This window comes from Phoca vitulina, unplaced genomic scaffold (assembly GCF_004348235.1).
Source record: "Phoca vitulina isolate PV1807 unplaced genomic scaffold, GSC_HSeal_1.0 scaffold12, whole genome shotgun sequence".
Taxonomy (NCBI): domain Eukaryota; kingdom Metazoa; phylum Chordata; class Mammalia; order Carnivora; family Phocidae; genus Phoca; species Phoca vitulina.
The window spans coordinates 31,379,972-31,396,739 of record NW_022589715.1 but is presented as its reverse complement, the minus strand read 5'-3'; the positions used below and the strand labels follow the sequence as shown (position 1 = coordinate 31,396,739).

At 38.2% G+C, this 16,768-nt stretch overlaps 2 protein-coding genes across 6 annotated transcripts in view; one reads left to right on the top strand and one right to left on the bottom strand.

Annotated features, from left to right (window-relative positions):
• The window catches only part of UGP2 (UDP-glucose pyrophosphorylase 2), a 71,886-nt gene extending 62,234 nt beyond the window's left edge, over positions 1-9,652 (top strand). For both annotated transcript variants that reach the window (XM_032410863.1, XM_032410862.1), the window contains exons 6-10: positions 818-1,115; positions 2,631-2,828; positions 3,375-3,617; positions 6,774-6,878; positions 8,628-9,652. In XM_032410863.1, the coding sequence (XP_032266754.1) occupies positions 818-1,115; positions 2,631-2,828; positions 3,375-3,617; positions 6,774-6,878; positions 8,628-8,735 (952 nt within the window). In that variant the 3' untranslated portion in view covers positions 8,736-9,652. The remainder of the gene's footprint in view (positions 1-817; positions 1,116-2,630; positions 2,829-3,374; positions 3,618-6,773; positions 6,879-8,627) is intronic.
• Positions 9,653-9,660: 8 nt separating this feature from the next.
• Positions 9,661-16,768, bottom strand: part of VPS54 (VPS54 subunit of GARP complex) — a 91,284-nt gene continuing 84,176 nt past the window's right edge. For all 4 annotated transcript variants that reach the window (XM_032410858.1, XM_032410860.1, XM_032410857.1 and 1 more), the window contains 2 exons: positions 15,280-15,374; positions 9,661-11,058 (listed from right to left, as the gene is read on the bottom strand). In XM_032410858.1, the coding sequence (XP_032266749.1) occupies positions 10,953-11,058; positions 15,280-15,374 (201 nt within the window). In that variant the 3' untranslated portion in view covers positions 9,661-10,952. The remainder of the gene's footprint in view (positions 11,059-15,279; positions 15,375-16,768) is intronic.

Below are 16,768 nucleotides of genomic sequence, written 5' to 3'. Positions count from 1 at the left end.
AACATTCACTTGGCTCACTGTATGGCGACATTTACTTTATTGCTCTGGTTTGGAACCGAACCTGTGGTATCTCTGAGGTATCCCTGTAGAAGGGGATTCAGGTGATGACTTTGGATAAAGCTCCGGCAAATGGGGAGTAAGTCTTCCATCTAAGGATGAATGTGGGTCTATATGAATTTGTACATAACAGGTACTTCTAAAAGTTGTACCATTTGTTGTTGTTTTAATCTATTTTCATGGACACTTGCTATGTTGCAGGTGCTCTGCCTCCATCTTCTGGTTGGTCCTTGGTCTCTGACAGTGCTAGCTCCTCCGTTTCCCCCTCCCCACTGCCAGCCCCCACACCTGCCCTCGCTCGTAGTAGGGAGCAGATGTCCCTGAGCACTGATGTGCTGCTGACTTTCTGGGAAAGAAAGAGTACCACCCCTGAATATACGGTTGTAAGAATGGGCAGATTTTTCCAAACTTGGAGGGGAAAGAACAATTCCATGACCAAAGAAGTTTGAGAAATTTACTTAATGTATTTCTCCTCTTGTAGAGTCATCAAATCTATGAATACCCTAGAAGTATGAGGTGTCCTCCCATCTGTATAACAATGGAAGTTTTTTTTGCAGCAAATATTACGACCTAGGAAACTGATTATTGGACAACACAGGAGATTTTCTTAAATGGATTTACCTATGATTAAATTACTATTGATAGCCTGAGAAGGAGGAAGTTTTATTTAACTTTAAATGCATTGTTTTACTTGAAGGTCTGGAATGCTTTACAGAATTGATATAGAAAAAGACCTTGGTTTGTTTGTTTGTTTTTTAAGGTACCCGAGGATTAATAAAGAATCTTTACTGCCTGTAGCAAAGGATGTCTCATACTCAGGGGAAAATACAGAAGCTTGGTACCCTCCAGGTCATGGTGATATATACGCCAGTTTCTACAACTCTGGTTTGCTCGACACCCTTATAGGAGAAGGCAAAGAGTATATTTTTGTGTCTAACATAGATAATCTGGGTGCCACCGTGGATCTTTATATTCTTAATCATCTAATGAACCCACCCAATGGAAAACCCTGTGAATTTGTCATGGAAGTCACAAATAAAACACGTGCAGATGTAAAGGTAAATATTGAGAGGAAACAGTTTGGGGAGTCACATCTTCACAACGCATAGGTTTTGTAGTTCAGATGCTTTTTTTTTTTTCCCCTCCCATCCCCCTCCCCTCTAGAACCCCCAGTCTGTTTTTCAGAGACCATCGTCTCTCATGATTCGTCTCCCCCTCCGATTTCCCCCCCTTCATTCTTCCCCTCCTGCTATCTTCTCCTTTTTTTTTTTTTTTAAACATATAATGTATTACTTGTTTCAGGGGTACAGGTCTGTGATTCAACAGTCTTACACAATTCACAGTGCTCACCATGGCACATACCCTCCCCAGTGTCCATCACCCAGTCAGCCCATCCCTCCCACCCACCCCCACTCCAGCAACCCTCAGTTTGTTTCCTGAGATTAAGAATTCCTCATATCAGTGAGGTCATATGATACATGTCTTTCTCTAATTGACTTATTTCGCTCAGCATAACACCCTCCAGTTGCTTTTTTTTAATTGGAAAGTTTCAGTGGTAAACAAAACAACACATTCATCCACTTGGTAACATCATTGTAAGACAGAGTGAGATAGTATTCTGTAGAGTACCCTAAGTTCCACCTGACATAACTGTATATATATAAATTGAGCTTTAACAGTATTGTTGAGTGATCTGTATGGGCGATTTTAACTGAAAACAGTTCTATATATATTTATAGGATAAGTGAAAACACTTTCAAATGTTTTGTTCAGACCTTTGATATTCTTCTAGTTTGGTGCTTAAGTGTATTTCATTTTTCCTTTAGTGAAAATGTACTATTTCTTTTTCTACCTATGCATTTTTATATATTTTTTTAATCACTGTAATATCTCTGTAGTTGCAAAACAAATGTTTTTTAACTTTGCATGTATAGTGGTCATGAAATGGTACACAAGGTTTTACTACTTGGCCACAGGGAGTAAAAGAAATGGGCAGTGTGTAAATACTAAAATGGTCAGTCCCTAGGCTGGGTTCTGTGCCTCTTGCAGTGCCCCCTGACGCGTGAGTGAACGTTCCCCTCTCCCCACACGGCTGTGGCCTCATGACTGTAAGAACATCTCTAAGCTGAGGCCGCTCAGGGGGTCACTCCTCACCCCTTGTGCTTCTGTCCTCCCTTTTCTCCTCCTGTCCTAGAGCCAAACCTAGAGCAGGGTCTGAGGTAGTAGGACTAGTTATTTAGTGATGGACGGTGGTTTGGGAATGAGAGGAATGGCTGTTCCTGTAGCAGACTTTCAAAAAGCGAGGAAGACTCTGATGTACTCCCAGGGCTTTTACTGTGGACCAGAGGGTGTGTATATAGTATAAAATGACAACCTGAATATTTTCTTTGGTTCTACCATTATATGTATGTTGCTGTGTATCAAAGATTGAATCAATGCCAAAACTTTTTATTTCTGGGGGATTTTATCATCAATGTCTTTTCTCTAACACTTTCACAGACTAGAAATAGCGTGGTATGGTTATGACCGGGAGAGATGTGGAGGTACTCACACACTCCTCTCTGCCTCTCTAGGGTGGGACACTCACCCAGTATGAAGGCAAATTGAGACTGGTGGAAATCGCTCAAGTGCCAAAAGCACATGTGGACGAGTTCAAGTCTGTATCAAAATTCAAAATATTTAACACAAACAACCTATGGATCTCTCTTGCAGCAGTTAAAAGACTGCAGGAGCAAAACGCTATTGATATGGAGATCATTGTGAATCCGAAGGTAAGCCAGAGTGCAGCCCTGCCTCCCTACACACAGATCCACTGCCCATTCTCTCTGGCCCGTCTATTCACGGGTCCTTCCTTTATGCCTGGTAAGTCACTCCAGTTCCTGGCCCTGTCTTTCGGAGTCTATACACCATCTCTTTAGTGTGAAGCCCTGGTGCTCTTACTTGACGCAGGGCCGTGGTAGTGGCAAGAGCACTGGGCCCAAAAGTAGAGAACCTACCTCGGTCTTACTTGTTGCTCTCACACTTAAAGGCCTTTTGGCCACAGGCATCTCGCATGAGTTTTCTGTGAACCTTCGGTTCTTTATCATAAAATGGAAACATTACTAAACAGGAGTTACGATGCTGAAGAAAAAAAAAAAAAAGACCATGTATGTCTAAGCACCTGGCATATGGTAGGTACTTGCTAAATGTCACTTCTCAAAATTCTGTCTCCTTCAATGGATCTCTGAAACCACTCCCCAAATATTAACCAGCCCACATGGAACGAAGTTGCTAAAACCTATTTCTCCTCTCCCCCTGCCCGCTTTTCTTTCTTACAGACTTTGGATGGAGGCCTGAATGTCATTCAGTTAGAAACTGCAGTAGGCGCTGCCATTAAAAGTTTTGAGAACTCTCTAGGTATTAATGTTCCTAGGAGCCGCTTTCTACCTGTCAAAACCACATCAGATCTCTTGCTTGTGATGTCAAACCTCTATAGCCTTAATGCAGGATCTTTGACAATGAGTGAAAAGCGGGAATTTCCTACAGTACCCTTGGTTAAATTAGGCAGTTCTTTTACAAAGGTACGTAATTATAGATATGATATACATGTGAATTTATAGTTCTTAAATGTGTAAGTATAAAAATGATTGGAATGACGTGAATTGGGTCTAATTACACTCTCAGCTGCTGACCTATTACATTCCTCTGTCTTTGCTGTCTTTTAAAGGGAATCAACCATAGAGATGTAACTCACTTTTGAAATCTGATTGCTAAACAGTAGGAAAGAACGTTTAATTTTGGGACATTTTACTTTATGTCTCTTGTAAAACCACTTACTGCTTTCATCAGTGGGAGAATGTTAATTCTGGTTTAACAAATATTGAGCCCCTACCATGTGCTGGGCAGTGTTCCAGGTGCTGTGGATAGTTAGCAGTAAATAAAATGGACTAAAATCCTTGCCTTCATGAATATTCTAGTGGGGTAAGAATGATAAGCAAATGTATATTTTGTCAAGTGGTGGAAAATGCATGGAGAAAAAGAAGCAGGAATAGGGAATGTGTGGGTGCAGTGATGTTGGTATAATTTTACACTGCATGAATAGCATTCCAAGCAGGGAGAATAGCAAGTATAGGAAAACCCCACCCTAGCATGATAAGTGGAATTCAAAACATTTCATCACATCAAATATCATGAAGTTAATGAAGTGTTTTGTGGTTTGCCTGGCGTCCTGCTAGGCCCTCCAGGCCTATTCTAGTGCTGGTTGTAGGTTAGTGCCACTTGGTGTGGAGGTATGTTCTGCCTCATATATCAATGGGCGGATGATTCTGGGTCCTGTGGCTGTGCTGCAATTTCCAGGATAACATCAGGCACTTTAGGACTCTCCCTGTTTTGGGTGCCTCTTATCAGCCTGGTTGAGCTGGGAAAATCCTGGTGGTACAAAGACCCAGCATCTTCCCACATCCTGAGAGGGTACTGCCAGCCGTTTTTCTTTCTTTTTTTTTTTTTTTTTTTTTAGAAACCGGTTATTTGACAGAGAGCGAGCGTGCGAGCACATGTAGGCAGAGCAGCAGGTAGAATGAGAAGCAGGATCCCCACTGAGCAGAAAGCCCAATGCGAGGCTTGATCCCATGACCCTGGGATCATGACTTGAGCCGAAGGCAAATGCTTAACCAACTGAGCCACCCAGGTGCCCCAGCCATTTTTCTACCCAGCCTCACCCCTCCCCCTTCATGTCCTCCTCAGTCTTCCTAGCCTCTTCAATACCCTGCAGGAGATAAGAACGTTAGCTGCCCTAATTTGAGAACAGGGGCTGAGTGGGCAATGTCTAGTTGCTCTGAGTTTTACAGAGCACAATATGGCTGGGGCAGAGTAAGCAAGTGAGATGGGGGAAGTAGTTGGGTCAGACAGGGAACAGTCCTAATGTGTAGAACCTTGTAACTAAATACTGGGAATGTGGGTGGCTTTTTTTTTTTTTTTTTTCCTGGTGGATGAGAAACCGTCAGAGAGTTGCGAGCTAAGGGGTGAAGTGACCAATCTGCTGAGCGAGGGTAGAATCAGAGAGACCAGGGAATAGGCTGTTGCAGGAATTCTGGCAAGAGGAAATGGCCGCTTTGACCAGGGTGATGGCAGTGGAAATAGTGAGAAAATGTTGACATTCTGAGAAATTTTGACAGTTGTACCTACAGAATTTGCAGTCGGACTAGATGGGAGTGCAAGAGAGAAAAGGTTAAGGATGATTGCAGGGTTTTTAGCCTGTGCAACTGGAAGCATGGACTTTCCTGCCATTTATGGAGATGGGGGAAGTAGGTTTAGGGGGAGCAAGATGGGGAATTCAATTTTGGAGATACTGTATTTATTAGACCTTCAAATTTATTAGACTCTTTCTAGATCAGAGGAGAAATCTGGAAGAGCCAGGTAAATTTGAGAGTCCTCTGTTTATAGCTGGTACTTAAAGCCATGAGATAGGGATCACCTAGGGAGGAAGTGGGAGGACTATTCCCTAAGACATTCCAAGGCTTAGAGGATGGGGATGAGGTAGAGGAAGCAGCAAAGGTCACTGAAGAGGTACAGATGAGGAATTGGGTAGAAAACCATGAGTGTGTGTGTCCTGAAAGCCAAATTAAGAAAATGTCTCAAGAAAGAGGGAGTGATCATCTGTGTCAAGTGCTGCTGCTGATTCAAGTAAGATGAATGGTTCAAGATCAATGAGAATTCACGTAGATTTATCAATATAGAAGTTCTGGAGCCTGACTGGAGGGGATTTAGTAGAGAACAGGAGAAATTAGAGATATGCAGACAACTAATTCAAGAATTTTGCCCTAAAACAAAGCAAAGCAAAACAATTGCAGCCATAGATAGAAAGGGATATAAGATTTGAGAGTTTTTTGTTTGCTTTTTAAAGATGGGAGAATTTATGGGATATTTATACATTGCCTGGAATTGATGTGATCAGAGAGAGAAAACATTGAAGAGGGAGAAAGAATCACTGGACAATATCCTTGAATAGGCCATAAGAAGGCCTGGCCTTAAGTTGGAGTACACCCAGTACTAGGAAGGGACAGAATAATGGGCTAGGGGGCAAGTAGCCCATTGGTAGCCCATGGTAGAAGTCAATGGACCTTTTCAGATTGCTTCTGATTTTCTTTTTTTTAATTTATTATGTTAGTTACCATACAGTACATTATTAGTTTTTGATGTAGTGTTCCATGATTCACTGTTTGCATATAACAACTTTTCAGATTGCTTCTACTTTTCTTAGCAAAATAGGAAACAAGGCCCTGTAAGACAATTTCTACAAAGTGCCTATAAATCTAAGGAAATAAAAGGTAATCATTTGTAATGATAATTTGATAATTTGTGCTGTTGCTGTGCATGAAATATTCCACTTCTTCTGAAGCCCAGCTCCAGTCCAGCTTGCTTCAATGATGATCTCTTTCCAACTACACTCCAGATTATTTGAACTACTCATTGGGCTCTTAGCGTGTTGTTTATTTATTAATGTCTGATCTGCTCAGTGGTGTCATAAATTGCTTAATTGTAGGGACAGTGTTCATATCTCATGGTCTCTCCTGCACAGCATCTAGCATCTAGCAAATGCTTAATAAATAGGTTCTTCCCATAGAGGGCCTGAGCTTGGCCATAAATAGAATGTTTTCACAGTTCAAGTAAACTATCTTGTTAATTTAATCTCTGTTTTTTTCTGTTAACCCATTTTTGAAACAATTTGTTTCTTTCAGGTTCAGGATTATCTAAGGAGATTTGAAAGTATACCAGATATGCTTGAATTGGATCACCTCACAGTTTCAGGAGATGTGACATTTGGCAAGAATGTTTCACTAAAGGTGTGTTGTTCTGATGAAAATTACAGTTCTTATAGCTTTACAAAACAGGTTTCATTTTCTAGTCCTAAATTTACCTTTATTTTAAAGAATACCTCTTAGTCTATACCAGATGTTTATAAGACATAAATACATTTTTAAAATGAAATAGCTTACCACAGTATTTAGTATTAATAACTATCTTCCATAGATATACAACATAGTTAAAATACAACCACAATTGTTGTATATAGGAACTTTGTGGAATATAGCATTCAAATGGAAAACAAACACCAGTAAGTAATTTAACTGGTACTATTTTATTGAAATGACAGTCTGTAAAAGAGAATCACTGTTAAAGTAGCATTAGCTCACCAAAGATGATTATTTGAATCTGAATGAAAGTAGAAAAAAATGACAACTTCACTTACACTGAATAAAATCTATTCCTTTTAAAGTAATAAATTGTCATCAGTATAGAGATTTATTCACATACCGTAGTACTTGGGTACTTTGATGAGTACCATTCTAGCCTAAGAAATAGGAAGGACTATAGGTATAAATATTAAAGCTCAGAACCAAAGATACAACAGCTTTTTCCTAATTATTAAAAAAAAAAAAAAATCCCATACCTAGAGTACATGTGGTCTTCCTTTAGTAAAGCTCCTTAAATGAGGATCTTAGAAAAACAAAAAGAGGGCGCCTGGGTGGCTCAGTTGGTTAAGCGACTGCCTTCGGCTCAGGTCATGATCCTGGAGTCCCGGGATCGAGTCCCACATCGGGCTCCCTGCTCGGCAGGGAGTCTGCTTCTCCCTCTGACCCTCCTCCCTCTCATGCTCTCTGTCTCTCATTCTCTCTCTCGCAAATAAATAAAATCTTTAAAAAAAAAAAAAAAAAGAAAAACAAAAAGATATATGTGTATATAAATATGTGTGTGTGTATATATATATATGTATATACAGTTGACCCTTGAACAACGTGATGGCTTGGGGGGGGTGACCCCCGTGCAGTCAAAAATCCATGTATAACTTTTGACTCCCCAAAATGTAACTATTAATAGCCTATTGTTGACTGGATGCCTTACTGATAACAGCTGATTAACATATATTTTGTAGGTCATATATATTATATACTGTATTCTTACAATAGAGGAAGCTAGAGATAGGAAAATTTTAAGAAAATCATATACAGTACTCTACTGTATTTACTGAAAAAAATGCGTGTTAGTGGGACCCAGTTCAAACATGTGTTGTTCCAGAGTCAACTGTACAGACCTATCTATACGTGTATATATACATATATAGGTATATGGAACTTTATTGCTGATACTGTGTATATACACACGTACATGGAACTTTATTGCTAATACTGCCTCATCTAAATAGTCTCACTTAACACATGAAAAATATATTCGTAAACCAATAAAACAAACCCAAACCTATATGTAAATATAAACCAAGCACCTCAGTATCTTTATGAAGGTAGTTCTTTGAAAGGGCCAGTCATGTGGTGGCACAGGGCCCACTTCTCACCCCGGTACCGCCTCTGATACGGAGGCAGCGTCTCTAGAACTACTGTCAGGATTCTTAGAGGGACACATTATACAGTTTTCCTTAACATGTTATTTTTCATACTTTAATACTGCTAATAAGTACAACTGCTCCACTGTAAATGGAGCATAAACTTGGTACATAAACTTGGTAATTGTAAGAAAATCAGTTGCATTTCAGCTGCAGTTTTACACTCTTCTGTTTTGTCTTCCCTCTCATGTAGGGAACAGTTATCATCATTGCAAATCATGGTGACCGAATCGACATCCCACCTGGAGCAGTATTAGAGAACAAGATTGTATCAGGGAACCTTCGTATCTTGGACCACTGAAATGAAAAATACTGTGTACACTTCATACTAATTATGGGCTAAACAGTTTCTTACAATGAAATGTTCTCTAGGATTCTAAAATCGGCAGGTACTTTACTATGTTACTGTACCCTGAGGTGTTAATTTTTAAAGTTTTTTTTTGCAATATGCTTAGTCAAAGAAAAGCACAGATGGAAGCAATATTTTTCTTCTTTGAAGAGGACCCTGAAAGTTCATCTTAAAGTGCAATACTGTTTAATCTTAAAACTGGGGCAGCTCTGCTGGAACATCTTTTAACAGAGGCCTCAGTGATGGTCACTTTGAATTGCTTGTGATTTCAAAAATAAAGCTGTGAGGCAGTCCATGTGCACACGTACACTTTCAATGCTAACTTTATGAAATGGCGAAGAAAAACGGTTTACTCTTGCAAAACAGTTACAGGATCAGTTGGAAGATTTGCTCTTGAAATATTTAAGTACTCACTGGCCAGTTACCTAACATACCTAGTTTTTGCATTTCTAAGAATCTTAACCACATCATTCTTTCCATAGGAATAAACCTGAAGGCCTTTCATCTAGTCCTAAGGCTGGGATGCCTGCCATGCTTTCCACAGACTCTCCATTTATTAAAACAAAGTGATGTTTCTTTTCCCAGCTGAAGGGATGGGGTGGGTAGAGGTAGGGTATTTCTTTTACATCCTTGTTCTCTAGTATGGTGGGATGGGGGTACAACTTTATAAAGTTCCCTTTCCTTGAAGCTTTCTTGTTGTGACTGAAAATATTCACAAATAACCTTTCAGATCAGCTCTGCTGGTAGTTTAATTTGTGGCTTTTCTCTAAGGATTAATTACATTTTCTAATTCTTACATATTTGTTTTTGAGTAGGCTGCTTGTATTTAAAGTTTACTGTATACTATTAAAAAGAAGTTGCCTTATAAAGTCTGATAATTTTTTACAGCTTTATTTTAGACAGTTTAAGAACCAATGACATACCTTAGTAATGATAAAGAAAACAGGCTTTCCTTTTAAGGGAATGGAAGAGCACAAAATAAGACTGTTAATTATTTCACTGTACATAATCACCACAAGGTTAGGCACTCTGACAGGGTGAGGCAAGATTCCCGGTATGAGGTGAGGCACAGGCACTTTCAGTTGTAGAGTGCTGCTGATTCTAGTTTTGAAGGTAGGTATTATAAAATTTTTAAATAACTTACTCATCACCTTGTATTTCTGGCCCCAACACAGCAGTCTATATTTTAAAAGTTCTATTTTCTCCCTGGTCTTTGTTCATATACACGTCGAAAGTAACTTTTTAAAAACAACCCAAGGGGGCCATACTTCATATGTTATCTAAATGTTAAAATGAGAACTCATAAATAGAACATATTAAAATGTATTCTTATGATTTGCTAGAAATTAAAAAAAACCCACAAACCAACCCTTCATAGATACTTTTATAAAAATACAGCTATTAAACTGCAGCCTTTCATATACCACTTCTGAAAAGTATTTAAATTAGTAGTTGCATAAATAAATGCCAATATCTTATTCTTTAATTATTACTGTGATCAGACTTTCAAGTATTTAGACTCTTCTGGAAGGCTTTATCCAGTTGACATAGAGTGGTGGTAGAAAGATTAAATATGTGACACACAAGGCCTGAAACTTGACATTGGTCACTAAAACAAAAATTGAATTCCTAAATCCAAGCAATCAAAAGATGTTTATTTTTTATAGAAAGATCTGTAAAAAAATAATTTTTCAAACAGCTTTACTTTCATAGAGAAAACTTTCTACAGAGGTTGACTAAGATTTTAATATTTTAAATTGTACCATCATTAAATAAGGTGGGACACCATATGAATTTCATTGCACTGGAAGAAATGCAAAGCATTTTTTAATATAAAGTATACAGAGCATTCTAGTCAACTACAGCTGTGTTACAGCTATGTGTTCTTTTGGATTTGGTCCAAAGAAACCTGAGTCTGTTTCCAGAGAGAATGAAAAATGTTACAGACACCTGATCAGTTACTCCTCACTGAAGGAAGCATAAAAATGGCATTCCTTGTAGATCCCACTGAATCCCAGTTTCCCAACACTGATACTTTCCTTTTCCCCTTCCCCTATCCCAGTTCACTTTGGGTTCGAGGTTCAGTTCTTGAATCACAGGCATCCACATTTTCTTCATAAACATACACATCCCATGGTCAGATGAGCTACCCAGTTTTCCAGTATGTCATCACCTCTTCTGTTCCCAGATCTCGGACATATTTAGGTCCAAATCTTTAAGGCCTTTTAAGGCTTGAAGATTTCCAGTGTAAAAAGCTACATCTGCTGTGACCAACCTAAACATTGGAGAGAAAACTATTTTTAATCTCACACTTTCTACTGGATAAAGAAGCAATGCTCATAGAGTCAGTCTTACCGTAACTGCTAGACTATTACTTAAAATTCAGATTTCCTAGGGACCAAATGTCAATATATTTCTTAGCAGGATTCCTGCTATCATATAGAGTGCTCTCTTTCAACAATATCTTGAAAAGGAATAAACCAGTGCAGGCTGGACTTGGGCTCATAATTCTGCCCAATAAAATAGATTTACCTTAAAACAGCATGAAATATCAGTGGTCACTAGACTATACAGTTGACCCTTGAACATCACGGCTTTGAACTGCACGGGTCTACTTACAGATTTTTTTTGACACGGTACAGCATGAAATGTACTTTTAGGATTTTCAAAACCTTTTTTCCAGCTTTATTACAAGAACACAGGATATAACATACAAAATATGTGTTAATCCACTGCTGATGTTAATGATAAGGCTTCCGGTCAACAGTGGGTATTAGGTTTTTGTGAAGTCAAAAATTACGTGTGGATTTTCTACTGCGAGGGGGGTTGGTGGCCCTAACCCCCGCATTGTTCAAGGATCAACTGTACATGTATATGACTAAATGAAATCAAGTGAAAGAAACACAAGGTTTCCTGAGTGACATCCAAAGAAGTTAAATGAAAGCTGGGATTCATGCATATGTATTACTAGATATAACACTTGATACATCTAGCAACACTGGATGAAAAAATAGTCTTACACTTTTGGGTACTGAGATGTCTCATTAATGTCTATACTTGAAAGGACATTCCAGGAAACAGCTTTATCAAAGCTCCATGCATATAAAATAGGGACTGGTCTGAGTAGATGTATATTTTGACAGATATGGCCATGGAAGAACAAACAGACCTTGATTTAGTAGTTTGTAAAAGAGGAGGAAATCCAGCTTCACTATTTTATAATGAACACGTAAGTTCTGGTTTGCTGGAGTAAAAGCACCCTCAATGTTTGTACTACAGTCCAATTTATAAATGCTTTGGACTTATGTACTTAATGTTTCACCTTTTATCACATGGCAGAATTTAATAAGGACCATATTTTTCACTTAAAACTCCTCTAATCTGCGTGCTTTAAAAAGATTCGAAATTACACTTGCGATAGATAATATGGTCAGTTAAGTACACTGAAACTGACAGCAACAGCTCAAAAAGAACAAAGCCTTTCTAAGGCAAGGTCCTCACATTAAAAACTAAGCATAAAATTAGCATAATTCTTCACTTAAAAATATTTCCAGAGTTATATCAAAGTTGAAAATTGTTTAACATAAAAGCAGATATTTGCAACATATATAACCAACAAAGGATTAGTCTGATTAGGACATACGCAAAAATCTAAAATCAACAAGAAAAATAATACCCAAGAGAAAGATAAGCAAAGAAAGTGAACAGGAAAAAGATGAGAACACCTGAATAATAAATATATGAAAAGATGACAAACATTAGGAAATGCAAATCAAAACAAGATACCACTGGCAACCATTTAAAAATCTAACAGCAAATGGCTGGCAACATGGTACAGCCACTTAGGAGAATATTCTGGCAATACCTCGTAGAGTGAAAATGTACATATGCTCTCATCAACTTGTATCTATACCCCAAAGAAACGGTCACACCATTAGACATGTATATAGATCTTCACTGTGGCATCGTTGTAATGGAAAAAAGTAATGACCTAGAAATCTATCATTTGGAGAAATGGCTACATTAAATATGGTTGATTCATGTGGGAGAATAAAAAGCAGTCAAAAAATGGACAATTCCTGGGGCGCCTGGGTGGCTCAGTCGTTAAGCGTCTGCCTTCGGCTCAGGTCATGATCCCAGGGTCCTGGGTTCGAGCCCCACATCGGGCTCCCTGCTCAGCAGAAAGCCTGCTTCTCCCTCTCCCACTCCCCCTGCTTGTGTTCCCTCTCTCGCTGTGTCTCTGTCAAATAAATAAATAAAATCTTTAAAAAAAAAAAAGGACAATTTCTACATATCAAATAGATAAACCAGTTACAATGCTGAGTAGGAAAAAGTAAGCAGCATATATACAATATACCATATAAGTAAATTAAATTTTATAAAACAGTGCTACCTACTTTTCTTAAGATACAAAGATAATGTGAAGGACTTAAAGAATACAGGCCAAATTTATTAAAAATACTGACTACGGGTTGGGGGAAAGAGAATGGGACTGGAGATGGGGTCAAGGGATACTTCAGTTTCATTTGGAATGGTTTTGGGTTTTTTTGTTTTTTTTTTTTTTTAGATTTTATTTGAGAGAGAGACAGCATGAGCAAGAGAGAAGGGCAAAGGGAGAAAGACACGGAGAAGCAGACTACTCACTGATCAGGGAGCCCAATGCGGGACTCAATCCCAGGACCCTGGGATCACAACCTTAGCGGAAGGCAGATGCTTAACTGAGCCACCCAGGTGCCCCTTGTTTTCTTTTTTAACATAAACATTTTTTTCAAGCAAAAATAAATGTTAATGATCAATTCTAAGCAGCAATACAAATATTATTCTCTATAGGTCTGTATTTTAAAAATGTCTTAGATAAAATCTCATCAGAAAACACAGGGTTTGGGGAGAAGGAGGGATAGGAAGTAACTTAATGCTTAATGGGTAGAGGATTTCCTCTTGGGTTTTTTTAAGTGTTGATCCTATTTTATCACCTGGACAAACTGGAACTAGAATGCACTTGTGAATGCACAAAATGCTACTGCATTGTTAACTGTACAATGGTTAATTTCATGTTATGTCAATTTCATTCTTGAAAAAAAAAGTACATTTTTAGAGCCATCTCAGGAACAAAAATTTCTTTTAAGCAGGTAGTTTGCTATGTTTTTGGCTAGAGTCTAGAGGTTAATTTTCAGGGAATTCCATCTTTCAAGGGATCACTCAGAGGCATGAATTGACTTACATAGAATTAGTGTCTTTAAAAGTATGTGACAGTGAAGATCTCTAAGGTGGTACGACCCCCAAATAGCTATATTAACAAAGAAAGTAATAGGTAATGAGTTAGCTTGGATGCTTCAGAAGTACTGGTCAGAACCAACCAACCAACCAACCCAGATTTAGCTATGGGAATAAAAGTAGAAGGTTATGAGGGGAGTGGGGCTTAAAAATACTAGTTTTTTAAAAACAGTTTCTGAGAGGTTTTAGTGTTCATAAACTGTCCTTGAACTTTTCTGTGGCTCTGAAATTTTTGAAAATAACAATTGTTAAAAATAAGAAAGAGAAGAACCAGGTAATAAGGGAGAGATCAGATTTTTGCATCAAAAAATTCAGCGTGGCCAACAGATTCAGCAGTCTGGAGCTTCCAAGTATTTCTTGCAAAATCAGTGTACTTGTTTTATTGGACAGGGCCAATTTCTGACTCCAAAATATATTTTGTCACTTGTTCCTGTAAGTTTGAAAATTTAAGCCTGAAACTTAACAGGGAATAAAATATTCCTTAAAAATCCATGGAATAGCTAACACTAAGGAAATCATATTAAGGTGTAGTTTCATAATCAATGCTTTTGCGTTTTGTATAATCTTTTCACCGTATCTTTATCTGTGTTGCTCCTCACAAAAATCTTGTGATGGTACTTTTTACCATCATCCCTATTTTCAAATCTAAGAAAATAAAAGCACAGAGAGAGTAAGTGATTTACCTAAAGTCACACAGCTAGTAAGCAGCAGAACTTAACCCAAGTTTTCTGATTCTAAATTCTGTTTTATATAATTACACTATCTCACCGATAATACATATAATTTGTTCAACAGTTTACAATAAAATGGACATATACATTTATACTATATTTTTTGTGACCCTATTAAAGAGTTAAAGCACATTTTATCCTTATTTTATAAATAAGGCAGAATTAAGTGGACATTCTCATGGTCACACAGCTACAAAGTAGGACTCTGAGTCCTGTCTGCATAGGGAGAGACTACTGGGTAATATACGCTGACCCACGCTGCCTCAAAACAGACATGTGAGTTAAGTAATTGACCATTTATAAAACACTTTAATGTAGACAGACAGGCAGATACAGATATCCTCTCCACAGAGAAAAAAAGGCAAAAAGTTGCTGATTTTACCACTGTAGTGGTCCGATATGATTATAGTGGAGAAGGACAGCATAATGAGTAAAAACCAATCAAGCAATCCAATATGGCAGCACATAGTAAAAATATGTTGAAAACATACCCATTTTGAGGTCCTCCATCATTTATCACATTTAAATGAGATAACTGCTTTTTCAAGTGGAGTTTATAACTTGCATTAATTCTTAAAAATAACATCTGGAAAAGAAATAAAATGGTTTCTTAAAGCTCTACTGAAACAAGACATAAGCATCTGAGGTATCAGTATCAAATCAATATTATTTGGAGAAAGTACTTTTAAAAAATCTTTGCTTTGGCATATACTTTTAGGAAGCTCCCCTGAGGTATTTAGTTGCTATTTTAGTATAATTTTTCTACATTTTTGGATAAAAGCTCTTTTTCCCCTTATCAGCAGTACTTCTTTTAGTGATATGACTTATTACTGCCTTTCTGCCCCTTAGAAGTCCTCTGGGATATATAAGGGGGGATCGACCATGACAGGCAAAAAGAAATGGAGAATTCTGCAATATATTAAATATGAACTTGATAGGGAAAAAAAAAGTCACAATGGTAGAGGCAAAGATACTTTCATCCTTCTAAACTGGTAAAACGACTAGAAAGTACTTTATTGCTCCTGCATGCAGGTATTTGATGCAATGGCCCAAAACTTCTGTGGGAAATACCTGACCTGAAGCTGTTTATAGTTAATCTTTGGAAACGATTTTGTGGAATAACATGTATTTTCTATGGGGAAAAATATATATAAAGTCATCCATGGAAGTTTTATGGAATTACTAGTATTCAACTGACAACACTGACATAAAATCTAATTCTTGCCCAGCTTTGACAAGAGTTCCTTTAAATTATGATGCAGATAAAAACACATGGACTACCTGTATGCCCAGCTCCCTGACCTGGCCATAATTAGAACTCAGATGACAAATCCAGAAGGTCAGAATGTCAGAGGTGGGAGATCTTACACTTGCAATGAGAAGGATGGCTTGACTAGGAAGAAATGGGGAAGAAAAAAGAGACCCAGTGGGTGCTCCCTCTCTTATAGCTCCTCAATTCTCAGTGAGCCTCAAAGGAGTTGGATGAATCCTGAGTTCGGAATGATTAATGAAAACCTAGGGAAGCATGAAGAAAAACAGTAAGAGCTACTGTAGGATGGAAGTCTGAGGTGGTATGGGAAAGCAGACCAGCAGGAGAAAGAGTAGGCAAGAGACACTAAGAAAGCTACCTTTTGCTCCCAAATACCACTTCCATGTACTTAACCAATTAGAGGCAAACTCAAATAACAAACTTGTCTGAAGAACAAAAATCCTAGTGAAAACTCATCAGTCATACAACTAGGCTTGTATTCTAACACTGTATCATTCTACAACTAGGCTTGAATGAGATAACCTGGTATAGAGGGAACAAGCTAAGGTGGGTAAAGAAGATTGAAAAAAAAGAAATCCTGGAATCTTTAAAGTACCAGGAGAGGGGAACCGAGCAAGTGGGGGGTGGGGTAGGAGAGTCGGTGAACAGTGCAGAGAACTCTGTGGTAACACTCATATAGGGGAAGACGGTCAGGACAAAGGGAGGATACT